This window comes from Neolamprologus multifasciatus, chromosome 7 (genome assembly GCF_963576455.1).
Source record: "Neolamprologus multifasciatus chromosome 7, fNeoMul1.2, whole genome shotgun sequence".
NCBI classification, from domain to species: Eukaryota; Metazoa; Chordata; class Actinopteri; order Cichliformes; family Cichlidae; genus Neolamprologus; species Neolamprologus multifasciatus.
In genome coordinates this window covers 61,227,869-61,245,934 of record NC_140445.1, presented here as the reverse complement: position 1 = coordinate 61,245,934, position 18,066 = coordinate 61,227,869, and the positions used below count along the sequence as shown (strand labels likewise).

Sequence of the window (18,066 nt, the reverse complement as noted above, 5' to 3'; positions counted from 1 at the left end):
GTATTTTATTTGGTGTCCTGATATCAGCTGGTAGGAAAGCTCTAACCAGACACTTGTTACAACCAGACCTCCCCACAAAAGAGGAATAGATAGAGGTTGTTGGCAGCATACAGTACTGTGCCAAGGTTTTAGGTAGGTGTGAAAAAATGCTGTGAACAAAGAATGCTTTCAGAAATATTAATGATTGTTTTTTGGCTTCAAATGTATTCTGCAGCTGGACAACGACCCCAAACATACAGCCAAAGTCATTAAGAACCATCATCAGCATAAAGAAGAACAAGAAGTACTGCTAGTGATGGTTTGGCCCCACAGAGCCCTGATCTCAACATCATCGAGGGTGTCTGGCACTACATGAAGACAGAAGGATGTGAGGAAGCTACATCCACAGAAGATCTGCGGTTAGTTCTCCAAGATGTCCTCCAGCTGACTTCCTTCAAAAACTGTGTCAAGTGTACCTGGAAGAATTGATGCTGTTTTGAAGGCAAAGGGTGGTCACACCAAATATTTGATTTGATTTAGATTTCTCTGTTGTTCATTCACTGCATTTTGTTGATTGAAGAAAATAAAAGATTAACACTTTAATTTTTGAAAGCATTCTTTGTTTACAGCATTTTTCCTCACCTGCCTAAAACTTTTGCACAGTACTGTATATCTAATGGAAAAGATTCCATAATCACACTGATTACAGACGGAAAAGTTTGTCAACATATGAACTGAATGGACTCTCCAGACGCATTAGACACAGACATTGGAAGGGCAGTCGCTCTGAATCTTCTAATTTGTAATACAGAGATGCATTTATATGATTATTGTAACTAACTGAAATTTTTGGTACTAATAGGGGTGTGGCAAATCCATTAAGCTTAAGCAAAAGTATTTTACAGTTTACTGCAGAAGCATATTTGTTAGTTGCACCCCTATAATTTTGCTGAAGAAAAAAAAACACATTAAAACTGCTATAATTTTAAAAGGGCTGTTTAGCAGAGAGATATTTATACTTTAGTTTTTAGTGTGTATTAATCTCTCCAAGCAATGGAGCCTGCCTTTTTTTTCCTTTAACCTGTTCGAAATTTATAGGCTCCAAGCCCATTAAACATAACTCTGATGGTGACGTCAGGGTTATTTTCTCAGATTTGATGAAGCTCTACCAGAGGAACAGAAGACGTACAACATATATATTCCATATTTTGCTTAGATCTGCCTTGATATAAACAAGACATGGCATCATCTGGCCACAGATCCATGGATCTGGGTGTCATGTGAGACTTACTGCAGTTTTCCTCGTCACTCCCATCAGGACAATCACTGAAGCCGTTGCAGCGGAAGCGTCCAATGATGCAGTGGACACCGTTAGCGCAGGCGAAGAACGTAGGAGAACACTTTGACTTGACCTTAGCTAAAGATATAAGGGTTGGGGGAAGTGGTGAAAAACAGAACAATGAATTAATGTGTGCACGATGCAGAGACGGTGCAGAAATCTTTCAGACATCATGTTTTACGACAGCATTTGCCTTGGCTGTGATGAACAAGGTAAAGGAGAGACCTTCACTAGGAGACAATGCTTGTATTACACTTAGGTCCATGTGTTTTTGTGACACTTACGCAATTTTGCCTTTCTAGAACACCATGATAGATTTGAAATGAAACAATCAGGACAAAGAGGAATAAAATCAGTGCATACGCTTTATCTTTGCTTCAAAGAGTTGAACAAAAACACTGCTTAAACCATAGTCCTCTACTTTCAGAGGCTTGAAATGTATTTGAACTATCCACTTTAAAGCAGTTTAATGTAACTTAACTCTAGAATTGGCCAAATCAACAGTTTGGCACATTCTGTGAAAAACAACACAATGGTGAACTCAACAGCATAAGGTTTAGATTTTCATTGAAATCAACAGTAATGATCACAGCATCAGTCGCACAATCTGATATCCTCGTGTTGGTGTTGTTCCCAGATCATCATACTAAAGGTTGTTCCAGGATCAACATTGCAAGTGACCAATCAGAATGTTGTGATGTCATACTTTTGCGACTTCGGGAAAAACCGGCGTAAAACAAAAAACTGTACTTAAGCTGCGAGAAACCGCCTTTGTCCGCCGATCAACGGACCCTAACCCTGACCCTAACCCTTTAATAAACGCTAAGCAGAATTGATATTGTCCTTGCAACATTGGAATTTCATAAATGCACGAATGGGTTGGTGCGCAAAAGAATAACGTCACAATAATGTGATTGGTCACTTGCAATGTTGAACCTGGAACAACATTTTCATGATGATCTGGGAACAACACCAACGATATCACCACGACGATATCAGATCATCCGCATCAGTCATATGCTAAAGTAAATTCCCATCACAATATTCAGGACTTAGTAAGGGAAACAAAAAGGCTCAGCACAAGGTACAAACCAATGATCAGTCTCACCGAAAGAAAGGCCAAATTAGACTTTGCCAAATAAACACACACACATGTCAAAACATAGCTTTTCATCTGCCAGGTGATAAGATTAGCCAGTAACAGAATGACACAAAAAATGTGGATGGCTTATTATCAGAAACAGAAATCAGAAACATCAGAAACATAATCATCTGTAAAAAACAGCAAAGTTAGTGGTTTCCAATGGCAACGGGTCACTAGTTCTTACTGGTTATATTCCAAAGTTATCCCAAAGTGTTTAGGGCTATCCATTTTAAACAGATGCATCCTAATTAAGCATAACCGACTGGACAGTGCAGATAGAGATCCAATAGTAACAGAATATTTTCAATTGCCCAAGTCAGTCATCTGATTTCAACCTGATCTAGAAGACCTTTCACTTGGTAAACAGGTAAAACTAAGGGGAAATTAACCCATGATCAAACAATAACCAAAGACGGATGCAGGAAAAGGTTCAGCAAAACATCACAATGGAGAAAAACTCATTTTGGTGACATCCATGGTTCCTTGACTTGATAGTCATTGCCTCTAAAAGATTTCTTCAAAGTATTAAAAATTAACAGCTTATGTATGATCATGATAATTTAAAAGCTGACAGTCTGCATTTCATTTGCATTTGTTCCTTTTCATATCTACCGCAGTTAGAAATTGTCCAAAAATGTCAAACCTGCATGTTCTAACGTTCAAAGACACACAGCCGTTCAATATTATATAATGTTCAAACAGTTGCTTACGGATAAAGAATCATTAAAGGTAGCCCATTTTGTTCTGCATTGCTAATACTCCCATTTCCACAATTATGACACATAATGGGTAAGATCTTAACCAAAGAGTACTGATAAGAGGAGAGAAAAAAAAAATCAGTTAATGACAAAGAAAGTACATCGTGTGGGAGAGAGTTTGTATGGATTCTGCCATTGATCAGCCTAAGCAGGCCATGGGCCTTATCTCTCAGGACAGCCCTGAGACTGAGTGAAGAGCTTGCAGAACATCAATGCCTGGCAACCTCAGTTAAGCACCAAGCCCTAGCTTTTTACCTCAAACTCATTGATCTTCCCTGGCAGAAGAAGAAAAGCAAGATAACAGGTAGATACAAGCAAAGACATCAGAAAAGACCCTGCAAAGTTACTGTAGAAGTCGGATTCCAACCAGGAAATACACACACACATTGCTGCAAGAGAACCATGGTTGCTATATTTACAGTTTGCATTACTGAGTTATATTATTATAAAATGCAATGTTTCAGACTTGTGTTTCTCTATTCGAGACTTTTTTTAAATTACCTACTGGATGCATTTTCCCTTCCAATAATAAGCATTTAAGTAAAGCTGGCATTTGGAAATCTAATCAGAGCTGCTCCCACTGTAAGAGTATTTACTAAAGACAGAGAAAAGAAAATATAATTACTACAGCTAAGACATTGTTATGATGCTTTGGTAAATAACAGAAACGCATGCCAGTGAGGAAGTAGCATGATACATTTGATGAACACTTGGAAACAACAGAAGGATGGAGCAACCCACACATACAAACACACAGGGAGGGGGAAGTGAGTGGGCATGCTAGAAATGTCAAAGAAAGCCACCAAACCTTCTATGTGTTTTGTTTCCCTGTGTTGAATGCAGTGGGTAGAATTGGCTCGCTCATAGGCTGGCAATGTGCTGCTTCAAATGCCAGGGGTGCACATTTTTCCCTCTACAATTTATTGCGGTAGCCTGATTTATGAGCTCTTTCAAGCTGTGGCGATTATGTGTAGCAACAGGGAGGGCAAGGCGCAATAACCACAAAGCTTTGGAGCACCCATCTCCGGGATGAAATGTAATCCTCTGGATGCGGGAGGAAGCTGGGATAGTGCCCGATCTATGTGTCTATAGTCTGGGAAGCCTTTGTTTACCTGGCCAGCAGAGCTCCTAAACACCCAAATCTCATTTTGTGCAGCATATCACATTCATAAAAGTCTTCTTCTGTAGCTTTCAGGGATATTAAAAGATTAGTAATAAAACAAAAACACACGCTCCGCTGGGGGTTAAAGTGAGAGTCTGCTGGCCACAAACAAAGGAAACATAATCCTTTGTTATCTATTTGTATTCATTTACACTGGTGTTTCTTCTTTTACCAATTTTCTTTTCTATTTCTATACATAAGAAAGAAATGTTATTGCTCTGAGATTCATGTGAATCCTAATTACCACTTATCCAGCTGGCTAGGATTCTTCCGACCCAGCGTCTGTGCGCAAAATTAACTTAAAAGTCACATCAAGGGCAAGCTTATGAAGGGGAATTGGTGGGTGGGACAAACACAGCTGGCTGGACAGATATAGCTAATGTGCTTAGCTGTGTTTTTGGGTTGCATATCCCCTCATAGCCTAAGCCAAGCTGTTTATGAAGCAAAAATGCAAAAACTTAATTAGACCCATCAAACTAGAGTGGAAGAGATGGCAACACAAAACCATATCCCGGGCATTAGAAGTTCAACTTTAAATACCGCTGCTGATCCAGGTAATGCTGATTGATTTCAGGTCCTCTGCTACAATCTTCAATTTACATTGTAAAAGCGTCGATTTCCTCCTGCCTTCATCCCTTCTGTCATCACTGTTTACTGCTTTACTTTTGTGCCAAATTTTCTCTCGCTCCTTTAAGCCTTTGTAGAAGTTTGTTTACGAAAAGCAGACAGGGTGTTCGGTGGCTTCCAAACTTAGTTCCAGTGTTCAGCTGAGCAGCACAAATGAAAACGAATGGGGTAAGCAGTCGAGCAGATTTCTTGAAGTAAGACTACCACATGCCTGGTTCACACTGAAGCTCACAGGTGGAGGACACACAAACACAGGCACAAAAAACATAAACATGTCTGTTTTTTGTTGTCTGATATATGCAATTACACATAATGCTTGACATTTTTATTAAAAACTATACTTCTGCTAAACACCTATGTGACAACTGTCTTTTAATTTTAACTTAAAGGTAAATAAATAAAAGAAGACTTGTTTTTTTCACCCTTTTTCATAATCTACAGGTTAATCGTAGTTCAAATCCTGACCTGGATTTGTAGCACCGTGGCATATTTTGTACTTAAATCATTGGATGATACAACAGAAACTGAAACAGAGCACTGCTCTTTATATTTATCTCCCCTGTGGCTTCACTGTTCATGTCGGGTGGAATCCGACAACCCTGTTTGCGATGGCATGCTTTTGCTCTTCCCCCGGTGTGCACCTCTATGCCCTTAAATTATTCTCCCCTGATTGGTTCTTCAGAGAACAGAATGTTCAGCTCAGGTAGTCGCAGCCATGATGGGCATGCATGACTGACAGAGTAAGGAGAAGGACTCGCTGAAGAGACTAACAAGAAGAAAAACACTTGGAGTGAGGAGAGAACAGAAACTAAGAGTAGAAAAGACTGATGACTTCAAAGGTTTCTCTGACCTTGCAGAGTATTTCTGAAAGGAAGAAATCAATAGGTAATGGAGTCAGGGTGCAAGCAAAAAGTGCATGGGTAGTTTCAGTGCAGTGGGCCTAGGGATCAAAATAATCCCTACATTGCACTGTACATTTCACTGTCTAAGCCCTGCACACTCTTTTGTACAATAGCACTCCGTGAGGGGCATTGCAACATTATAGAGCTGCCTTCATCTTAAGTGTTTACGGACCAATGGTGTTCTGCAAAGCCATCAAACTTTGTGCTGGATGGGGTAGCGAGAACGGCTCGTATACCACACAGCGAAGGCGCGTGTAAAATATCTGTGATATTTCAACAAATTCCAATAAAGGGAAGAGAAGCAAGGGCATATGGTGAAAAAGCAGCGCGCGATCTGTCAGATAATAACGCTGCTGCAATATTCATCATAGAAGGCAACACACTGCTAAAATTGGCTCGTTTGAACTGATAGTGTCCAACAATGTGTTCTGAAATGACAAGACAGCATTTCTTATTCCTTTGAAGCATCAGCAGCAATCATTTTGGCTAATTTGTGAAAATCGATGGAACAAGGATAGCGTTCAGTCGAAAGTGAACAAAGAGCCAGAGAAGAAGAAAGACACGGCACCAGAGTGAAAGACTTCATGCAGGAACCTAATAAATATTTCAGCCCCGTTCCTTGGTATCAATTACACCAGCTTATTGATTAATCAACCATTAAGCTCATGGAATCCACCAGACTCTGACCCACTAAACCTTTGTCTGTTTTCCATCTTCCAAATTCTTTATATTTTAATATTTTATTTCTCATTTCTTTTTCATCGGGTAGGCTGATACCAAGACCGACCCCTCTCGGGATGCATGATATTTATATCGGAAACCAAACTGAATATTTGTGACTACAGATTTCTCAAAGTCCTTCTAAAACCAAGACTTGGCACTCCAAAGCCCACTTTATTCTTCTTCTTCTTAGTTTTATTTTTGATACTAGGTCATGCCTGAAACACCTGGCTACCCAAGAGGTAGCCTGCTCCTCAATTTGAACATTTCAACACAGAAGACTACTGGCTCTACTCCAAGTCCCTCCCACATGACACTAGGGGTGGGGGAAAAAATCGATACTGTGTAGTATGGTGATATTTTGTTTGCTAATAATGTATCGATACAGGGACAGCAGAAATCGATATTTTGTTACAAAAAGGTTTTTGTGCTCTGACTTCAGAGCATGTTGATCCTTTTTCTGAGCAAGAATCCTGACATTCCTTCACTGTCCAAATGTGTTTAACTTTTTTATGGCAGCAATAAACATGACAGTTTACTTATTTTAATTTAAGACATGTTTTATTTTAATTAAGTTTAAAACTTTTTTATTTAATGTAAAATTATATTTTGTTTTAATTTACTTTCAAATTCTTCAGTTGCTGAAGGGGCTGCATAGTTTTCATAAACTGCATAGTTCAGAATAGCTATAATTGTACCAGATGGTTGTTCAGTTAAGTTGGACTAGACTGTAATACAAACCGTTCAGTTTGTCAACAATAAAACTGAAATGAGAGAAAGACTGAGTGTGAGACTTTGATATTAGATAAATGAATATTGATAAAGTTTACCTTTATGTACAGAATCTGAATATCGCAAAATATTTTAAAAAATTGCAATAATATCGTATCGTGCGTTAAGTATTGTGATAATATCGTATCGTGGGATGTATGGTGATTCCCACCTCTACATGACACCCTCTGGAGGAAGCTCATTCCCACTGCTTATATCTGCAATCTTGTTTTTTTGTCACTAGCCAGAACTTGTGACCACAGGTGAGGGTAGGAATGTAGACTGATCTATGAATTGACAGCTTCACTGTCACACTACAGAAGATTGGTACAGCATTCCAATTACTAAAGAAGCTGCACAAATCTATCTGTTACACTCACTCTCGACTCTTCCCTCACTCGTAAATAAGACCTCAGAATGCTCCTCTTGAGGCATCAACTTGTTCCCGACCTAGAGTGGACACTCCACCTTTGTCCAGCTAAGAACCGTGGCCTCAGAATTGGGGGTGCTAAATCTTGCTCCTGACACTTCATGCTCAGCTACAAGCTGGAAGTCATGGTTTGATGAAGCCAAGAAAACCACATTATTTGTGAGAAGCGGAGTCAAAATCCAGAGACCCGAAAACCACCTCCTTCGGCTAGGCCTAGAAATCCCCCCCTTAATTATTATGAAAAAAAACAATCTGTGACAAAGGGGAGAGCGGTGGACCTGAGCACCCACTGGGACTGAGTCTGATTTATTGCTGGCAATGCAAACCGAGCTCTAGCTTGTCCAGGGAGAGGAAACGATTCAAAGCAACTGAAGCTAAACACAAACAACAGGCAGTTATAGCACACAGTTTACCTCATGCTATGCTCAGGACATGCTGGCATGTGACAGGAGGAGCAAACAGTTACTACCTTCCCGTTTGTGATTCGGGAGCAGAGGTAACACCTTTTTTAGGCCAAGCACTGCAGTCACATCAGCAGGTGGAGTTTTCCTCCAGGCAATGTTACAGCAATGATGGGCTAGTTCTTGAAACTATATGATTTGAGGACCCATGAAAAAAACTAAACAACTAAATAAATACATTAATTTATTAATACTGCATAGGCAGAATTTTGCTTTTGACTGGGTTCAAAACATTTGTAACTCCAATAACCACTAAGACATCACTAGGAACAAACTGATTGACAATTCATAAAAAAGGTGAAATGACAGAAAAAAACTAATATTTTGAGTAGATGTGATATCAAATATATTTTAATATAATAATTAATAATTAATAATTTTAATATATAATATAATTAAAAGCAGTGTGGAGCTAGAAAAACGGTATTCGTAGTATCACCAGTCCGATATGGGAAAAACAAACCCACATATACTAAGTTGTTTATGGTCACAGAATGGTCAGTGTCTCTGTATCATCCTACCAGAGCTCTACTACATGTTATGGACACATCTTTACTATGATGTTGATTTAAGCAATATGACTATATTGTACCAGCAGGCTGTGCTTGTTACCAATTTCGGTCCTGTGTCAGTGCCACAATATGACTGGCTCATAAGATTCCCTGCTTGGCTGTTGATTGGCTCGCTGGGAGCAGAGCGTGATACCAATATCTTTACTGCCATCTACAGAATTCTCCAGTAGATTTCTAGTTTGGATAGTTTTCTTAGTCTTTTTAATGTCCATGTTGCATTAAGAGTTACTATTATTAGCACTGCACAGGTAGGCGTGTACATGTAGCTCCTGTTCAACCCACTTTACCTTAGTCACAGAAAGGATTTCTTACACAAGTTCCAACAATTTGTTTGCAATAGCTTGTGATGTGATTGTGATTTAATGGCAAACAGAGGTCAGGTGAGCTCAACTGATGGTGAAGTAAAAGCACCATTTCATTTCTGTTGGCTTTGCTCTCCCTTTTTCATTAGCTTGGTAGGCTTAACATCTGTTGTTAAGCCTTTAATTACATTTGCAGTAATAAAACAACATTTACATTTCGCTTTACAATATTAGGAAACTATTTAAACTAAGCTCGATCTTGGCTTAAGCATCATAAACAAGTAATTGGCACATAAATCATTCACACTATTTATAACTGAAGTCACCTGCATATCCTTCTACTCTGTCCTCATAAATTAAACACACACAAACGAGCCAATTACAGTAGAGAAACACTTCATGTAAAGCTGGGATTTGCCCAACTTTACATTGCTCTTGTGTTAAAATTAAACACACACAGTCCTAATCTTAGCCAAACCTTATATACTAGGGCTGCCACAAACGATTATTTTGATAGTCGACTAGTCACCGATTATTTTTGCGATTAGTCGACTAATCAGATCATGCATCCATTGGACATAAAACGTACAGCTTATTGCACCAGCAGCATCTGCTCTTATATAACTATCATTAGCTTACAGCTTTAAGTGTTTAAGGTATGTGCTAACTAAAAATAAAGACAAGATGATAGTTTATTAAATTTTAATGAAATTTGCAGATAAACTCCTTGCTATCTAAAATATAACGGGACACCGGAGTATATTCTCGAGCATCTCACACTTCTGATAATCAGTTGTCTTCTTCAGCTGTGTAAAAACTATAACTTTAATCTCAGCTGACCGATTTACTCAGAAACAAATAAAATACTAAAAAAGGCCAAACAATAACATTTTTAAGTTATCTAAGTGACTTATATATGTTTAACCTGAGTAGCGAAAGACAGCGGTGGGTTTGAAAATGATTTGCCAGGAGTCCTCTAGTTAGCCTTGCCCCCGGCTAGCTATCGAGCTAGTGGGTAACAGACGTCTCCGAAAACATCGGAGCGCTTTTGAAAATATGTGGTGTCTTCATAAACTGAGCAGATATTTGAGGTTTACAGAGCTACATTCTCACCTGAAAATATGTTAAACGTGTATTTTGTGACCCAGAAATAATAATAAGAGTAATATTAAAACTAACTAGCTGCCGCCATTGTTGGAAACTGAGCTGGGCTGCGCTATGAATTCTGGGACAGAGCTGCTACTTCTTCTTCTTCTTCGCGGTTTAACGGCAGTTGGCATCCTTGTACATGCAGTGCTGCCATCTTCTGTTTCAGTCCGTTATTACACGCTTAAATCCGACTACTTATTCCCGTGTCTTTTGTGATCTTACAAAGCTTCAAATGACACGTCGACTATTAAATTAGTCGTCGACGATTCTGATAGTCGATGTAATCGTGACTAGTCGACTAATCGTGGCAGCCCTATTATATACCCACGAAGAGTTTGGTAAAGAACCATTCTGTGTCAGGAATCTTTGTAGAGACAATCAACCCTACTGATGTGGAGAGCTTTGTTGCTGATGAGCGTTTAGTGGTTCTTTTGAACTCGGGATGTCATTAATATTTTGTGCGAAGGCCAGTACACACAACAAAACAAAACAAAACAAAAACAACACTATTGATGTTGGTCCCGGCTTTAATATTCATTTAATCCAATAAACCGAGGAGTTTATTTTGCTCCTAAATGTTATGAAGATAATAAAAAGTGGAACAAGAAATTAAAACTTGAAATAGTGATTTTTGCACTGTTAATAGAGTCTTAATAGAGACTTCAATAGCAGACCACGTGTGAGGCTACAGCTCACAAGTAAAAGTTTCAAGCATGTCTGGAATTACAGACAGATTTAAGTTAATATTGTTTAAAGATGTCAAACACATCTGCTGCTAAATGTAAGGCATAAACCAAGCTTTACTGATTGGTATGACAAATGAATGGTATTGTAGCTCAGCTCAGTTAGCTGTAGTAATAGCCCTTTTGGTTTTTACAGTAACTGTTGGCTTGTGTACTCTGTTTCACATTAAACAACTTCTGAATAGCTCCCTGATTTTATTATTTATATTTGGGCAGAAGATATAGTCAAGTGTTTTCCCACCCTCATAGCTTGATTTTAATTGAGCCACTGTGCAACAATTACAAATGTTCAAGATCAAGTTCAAGCAGTGAAGAGTTATCGCCCTAATTAAAGGCATGCTGCCATGCAAACCACTTGAGTTTGAGCATTGAATTAGGAGATGCGCAGCCTTTCGGTATGGCCAGTGGCCTTCCTGTTGGGCCCTGTAGTTCAAAGCAGCATAGAAGTTTCAGAGAAGTTTGTGAGTGCAGAGTTCGGAATATGTGAACTCTCCCACACAGAGAGGCCAGAGCCTCAGCCTGCAGGGCCACTAGTTCAGAACAATCATTGCTTTGAAATGCACTTCTCCGTCTTTTCTCTTTCTCCTAACTACATTTCTGTGTCTGCGTCTTTGATTCTACACTTCTTGCATTCTAAATCATGTCCACTCACCCTTTTGGCCCTGCTATGTGTCCGTCCTCTCTCGTCTACTCATGTCCTGTCCAGACAAGGGCAAAGAGGCTAATCCTGGCTCTGAGGCCCAGTGAGCTCAGTCAGCTCTCCTCCTTCTCTCGTCTGTCAGCATCCATTTCGTCTAACACTCTCCCGGGCTGGCGCTATGGACACCAGAGAGCAGGATGGTACTTCTGACCTCTTTGTGCGAGGAATTATTCAACAGCCTGTCTCTGAATCTCAGTTTAAAGACGCCTTAAATCTACCGACGTACATATATACACAAGCACTGCCCATAGATGGCAGATCCCCAGGACTGAATGACTGCAAAAAAGAGACAAAGTACAAATGACATGTTTTAATCTAAAATGTAATTAATTTAATGTACAGCAAAGTAGAGGTTGCACTCCAGGAAAAAAAGGCTTGATCAAAACAATACTTTGGGGGTCCTGGCCTCAACTAGTGAGGCGGAAATACAATAAGATTCATCTTAAATGAAATAAGACTCAGGCTGGAGATATTGCCTTTTTCCTTCAGCCAAAACTGAGCCAGCAAAAAGTATTTACACAACTCCAGTTGACCATTGTGCTACAGGCAACTGGAAGAACAAACAAACAGCAGAGGAGCAGTGGGGTTTGGGAAGAACACAGGAGTGGCTTTACAATTCCTGGGCTGACAGCTGTGACATAATGAGATATATCTACAAATAAATAAAGGATTGAGAAAAGAACATGCAAATGCAAATGCGAACCGTCTAACTGGTATCAACACTGGAATAAAATGTAACCAGGTCAATAAATAAGGCAGAAAGAAGTTTATTTTGGAAGCAAAACAACTGCTGGCAAAAAAATCTAACTCTCCTAGAAAATGTCATCCTAAGTTCACGTGTAGGTGGATCCATCTTCCAAAATAGTTTTTTTTTTTCTTACCGATTGGACCACTGCACACCAGCATGAGCGTATACGCTTATGTTTTTAAAAACTATGTTCATGTTTTATGTTGAAGAGATCAGAACGAGTTGAGACTGATTTGTTGTCTCTTGCGTTTCCCATTAGCTACACGGTGTTCAAAAATAAAATTCTCATTAATGAGACACCAGGGGGATGTCCCCACATATGACCTTTACCTCAGGTACAGGCTAAGTATTCCTTGGTGAGAGACTTCAGCACAATCTGTTGGCTAAAGAGCAGGGGCTTATGCGGGGATCTACTTTCTGAGTACAGCTGTCTTCTGCAAATGAATGAGATAAAAATAGGCACTGCTCTGCGGCACAAAAAAAAAAAATGTAAGAGAATTTTATATGGTCACACATATGGCAAAAATAAACACAACACAAAGTCACCAAATATATGCACGCCTGCAAAGCACAATCCTTCCATGCTTATGAGGCACACAAAGACGAGAATTGAATTCTTTTGTTGTTGTTTCTTAATCCACTTGTGCGACACTTAAAATGGACCAGGAGACGGAAATGATGTAGACATCGACACGTATCAACAATTAAGGCGTGTATTTATGGAAACCTTTTGACAAAAGCCATCTGCTCACATTACAGATGGAAATTTAATATCCAGTAGTAGTCAACACTGCTCTGCCTCCACGGTAATGACTATGAGTGCAAAGGGCAGCGGATGGACACTGGACACCTTAGAGATTTATGATACTATAAATATAAAGAAAGCAAGCCTTGCAGCAATCATTTGTAATGATAGTAATATTTCAAATGTGTTTTTCTGAGAAGTATGCTCTCAAAAAAAACTACCCTTATGTCTCAACGACAGAAGGAAAGCAAACAGAGTCAACAAACCTACCACCTTCCACATATACCCATAACTGTGAGTTTATTTGTGTTTTCTTAGAGGGGCTGTCTAATTATAAGCCAACCTGCAGAGAATGCATAGCTGCAGTCACAAAGTTTCCAGGCACTGTGTTCTCCTTAGATAATACAAATCCTGACAGAACTCTTGCTGAAGCCACAATAATGAGTCCCCCTTTTTGCCCCCTCTCTTTCTCTTACTCCCTTGTTTCCGATCCCTCCATCTGTCTGTCTGTCTCCGAAGAGCCCCTAATGGAGCCAGAAGTTTGTCTGGGGATTTCGGGAAGCAGCCGCCAGAGATACCAACCGACAACTAGCCATCTACTTGAGGATAATAAGGCCCACTTATGCCAGAGCAGATAATGTAGATGTCTACAGCAAACACAAATAGCGCTCCGACAGCCCGAGCAGGCTGAGCGTGATGCCTTGTGATAACTTGTTTTAATCTGTAGCGGTATATTGTACATACAGTACATGTTGTGTCAGCGAGAGACACCGCGTGCACTATATACATTCAGTTTATGTTGGCAGTTCAGTGATCTGCTTTCTTGAGAATGCAGCGAGAAAGTTAACTGAATTCAAACTCCAAGCACAAACACAGTGGGGCGTCTCGTTCCTTTTGTGTTGTGCCAAAGTTTAAAATTGTTTGCAGATATGGATATACTGCTTCTCGTTATAAATGACATGTATTTTGAGGAAAAGCACCAATGCAGACACCTCCATTCACTTGCAAGACAGTTTTCTGAGCTAACAAGCTATGCTAGTCTAACCCTGATCATAAACAGCTTATGTTATCCTCATCTGTTAGCTCATTTAGAGGCTACCAGACATTCCTCAGATATTTTTCCCCTATTTAATTTGTCAGTTTTGTCATGTTTAAAATAAAAACAACTGCAACTATAGCACTAATTGCATGTTGTTGGAGTGAAAGTGGCTGACCAGAATGATATAGAGGCTGTATTATACTGGAAGTATCTGATACTTCATATGCATAAATGATACTATTCCATGTCTGACAGTTGTTGACAGATTAAGGTCAGTGAGTGATGACAATCTGAACGTATAGTCGTCTATTAATGCAACAGTCTTTCTTTAAGTTAAATGGCGTCACAAGCAAAAGATATACAAAAGAAGGTTAGTCTATACCAGTGGTTTCCAAAGTTTTTTTGCTGGGCCCCCCTTTTTTTTTTTTACAAGAAAAATGTTCGCGGCCCCCCTCGCGCGCACGCACGAACACATCCTCCAACCACACACACCCATATTTTGCTCCATTGCGGTTTATTTCACACCTCAAACATTTAGTAAACAATTAAGCAAATACAAGTAATCTGCAATAAATTACAGGTAGTAAGAAAATAAACTACTAAGTCTTTTACGCTACGTCCACACCTACACGGGTGTTTTTGAAAACGCAGCTGTTTCGTCCACACATAAACGGCGTTTCGAATCCCCGAGAATGGAGATTTTTTAAAACTCCTTTTTTGCGTTTATGTGTGGACAGGAATATAGAGTTCGTCATGCAACGTCAAAGGTATGTGCCTTTTTTCACGTCACGCTGTGCACCACGTTATTGTTTACATGAGATGAATTGCAGAATGGCAGATAGAGACAAAATACTGTTAATCTGACTGTCTGCAGGTTTTACATGCTTACATATACACGCAGTTACTGTCCCTCCATTTAGAAAGGCAGAGGCGTCACGGTGTAATTATTTTACATGTAGTTGTTTTTTTTTCCTGTGTAATAATATTCAACATTGCTATCAATACATTTTTCAAAAAATCCGTCTGCAAAATGGGTTCAAAAACATAAACAACTGTTGGATGCTGTTTGTCCGTGATTTGAACCGGGGGAACAAATTGTGGCAGGATCAGCCTGATATTATTTGTATCCCACTGTAACTTTAATGTATAAAGAGCTAGCATCTCCAAAATGTCAGGAGTAGTTAGTCATTACAACAAGTGTTTGTGAACTACAAATCAAGAATGTGGGATACTGTTTGTCCGTGATTTAAACAGCCCAGCGCTGCTCCCAACGAAGGGAAAACCAATCCTGCAGGGAGACCTACCTCGGCACTTGTGCAGGTAAAACCAAAGGGAAGATTTGCTTCACCATATTTTCTAGTCTTTTGCTTAGAATGAAGTTGGTTTGGAAACATATTCAGCGATGCTTCATCTCCTGCTTTGCGTTTGTGTGGGCGCCCCGTGCTAGCGGTGTCCAAACGTTGTTGTTTTTTTTGTTTTTTTCCCTTTTCATGCCGTGCCCCCCCCTGCAATGGCTCTGCGCCCCCCCTAGGGGGCGGGCCCCACACTTTGGGAACGTCTGGTCTATACAATAAAATTCCCTATGAATATACATCTTGGATTTCCAAGTCATTCCAAATGAAGACAACCAATAACCTCTACAGTAAGTTTACCGACTGTAGTGTGACAGTGTGTGTGTGCTTGTATGCCAGGGAGCACACCTTTGTCAAGAGTCGTCTGCGTTTTCCCTGAGCTGCTAAGAAGAGAACAGTGAGAGAAGTGACAGTTCGAGGAGGAAAAAAACAAAGCATGGAGGGCAGGATCATATGTTTTGTTTTTGTTTTCTAACTGGGGGAGAATTAGCAGGGTTAGGAAAAACAAAACCAAAAAAAAGATTTAAGAGGAGGTTTATTGCTCGCTAAATGAAAACAGGCATCTGCAAAGCAAATTACAAGCCAAAAGCCAAAAATGATCAGATGAGATAAACTGGGATGGTGCACAGAGACGACTGAAAACGGGAGGTCGAGACATTCAGAGAGATGAACATATCGGGAGATGAGGGATTCTATTTGGTGTGGCAGCGCCTCAAAGTCGATCTTCATCAGCAATCCCATCTTTGTGTGAGCTCTGGCTGAGATGGGCGGGAGAAAAGGAGGAGCTGCAGACCAGAAAGATCAAAGCCGACTAAAATTGAGGATCAAAACCAAACTATTACTCTAGTGTTACAGTAGAATTATGCACGCGCCGCTATTTGCGCGCACAGAAGTAATCGGCCTTTGCTTTGATGGTATTAAATTTCATCCTGGTGCTAAACTGAGGCCAAGGGTCTGGAAGAAAAAGAGGAAGGCTGGTGCACTGAGGGGGAGAGCGATTTGAGGATTGAGGAGGGAAGTTCATTTAAGTTGGCAGAGAATTCGTTTTAAGTGGCCCTTGTGGCTCTTTGGACGGGGATGTCAGAAGAAGTACAACTGCTGGATCGCAAAAAGAGTTGTGAAGACTTGCTGTAACTCTAAATAATCAATTTGGCTTCAACGGTAAAGGCGGATCTAGTCGTTAAAAAGGGATTTATTAATGACGAACTTACGACAGCCTTTCTCGTCGCTTTTGTCAAAGCAGTCGGGCAGTCCATTACACTGCCGCCCGCCCGGGACACACTTGCCATCGCCACACATGAAGATTCCGGGGATGTTGCAGTCCGTGGTGAAGTTATTCCCTGGAAGCAGCTGGCTCTCTGTTGATAAACAAGAGAAACAGAGGAGAGGACAGACTATTACGAACTCGCTCTGTAAAGAAATCAAACAGGTGGAGCGATTGCATTACAGCGATACTCATCACCAGAGTCAAAATGGAAATCTGTTATTATCTCCATTGTCTAAAGACAGAAAAATATTAAAGGCAGCGGCTCTATTTAAAAAGCCGTATCAATCTATGAGCAAATAAACAGAGGGAGATCTCATGAATACAAAAGCGGTCTAGGTCATTCGGTGTTAACAGTATTGTGGGCGAAAATCACGATAGGGAAGATAAAGATACAAACATCAAAGAACACTAATATACAAACGGAGCACATATTTCACCCTAGACTTACACAGATGCACCGATACACACGTGCAGAACAAAAATAAACACACCGTCGGCACAGTAATCGTGTGCCCCGAACCAGTTTGGGGCATTTCTAGTGGACGCAGTGCAGCTGCGGCGTAATGGGCTGGAATGTGAGACACGGCCTTTTGGCTGAGGTTTGACACTATGTGGCGAGCAGTTTAGCTCGCAAACAAAGCTGCGTGGCAGTAATAAGGCGTCTCGGACAGACCGCGGAACACTTTTATGCCGCAGTGCTAAAACGGGTTCAGCTGCTAGGCCACGTCGTTACACTTGAGGACGAGATGCAAAAAGTGCACCTGCTGTAAAAACGTACGGACCTTTGCACCTTAAATGGCAGTGCGGCTTACCACAACAATGACTGATGGAGTCCTCAGCTTAAATGACTCCAATTGTAAAGTGCAGCGATGTGAAAATGTAATTATTATTTACCGTGCTCTTTCGGTTCTTTTTCTTTTTTAATTTATTTTCATGACTGAACTGAATAACAACAAAAGGAGGGATATATTGGTATATGAATGAACTGCACAGTACTACACAAACTCTTAAGTCCTTCGTTTTTTTCATATTTGTTTTCATGAAGCCAGGAATTTTTTTAAAGTGGTTTTATGCAATAGTTCTCCAGGCTTTCCGACAGTCTTTTTACACTGGCAGGTTTTTGCTCATTTCCAGTTTAATTGTTGTACCCGACCAT

The 18,066-nt window shown here is 40.1% G+C and overlaps 1 protein-coding gene across 4 annotated transcripts in view; it reads right to left on the bottom strand.

Moving 5' to 3' along the window:
* Positions 1 to 18,066, bottom strand: part of ldlrad3 (low density lipoprotein receptor class A domain containing 3) — a 109,346-nt gene that overhangs the window by 43,841 nt on the left and 47,439 nt on the right. For all 4 annotated transcript variants that reach the window (XM_085164816.1, XM_085164817.1, XM_085164815.1 and 1 more), the window contains 2 exons: positions 16,855 to 17,001; positions 1,271 to 1,396 (listed from right to left, as the gene is read on the bottom strand). In XM_085164816.1, the coding sequence (XP_085020942.1) occupies positions 1,271 to 1,396; positions 16,855 to 17,001 (273 nt within the window). The remainder of the gene's footprint in view (positions 1 to 1,270; positions 1,397 to 16,854; positions 17,002 to 18,066) is intronic.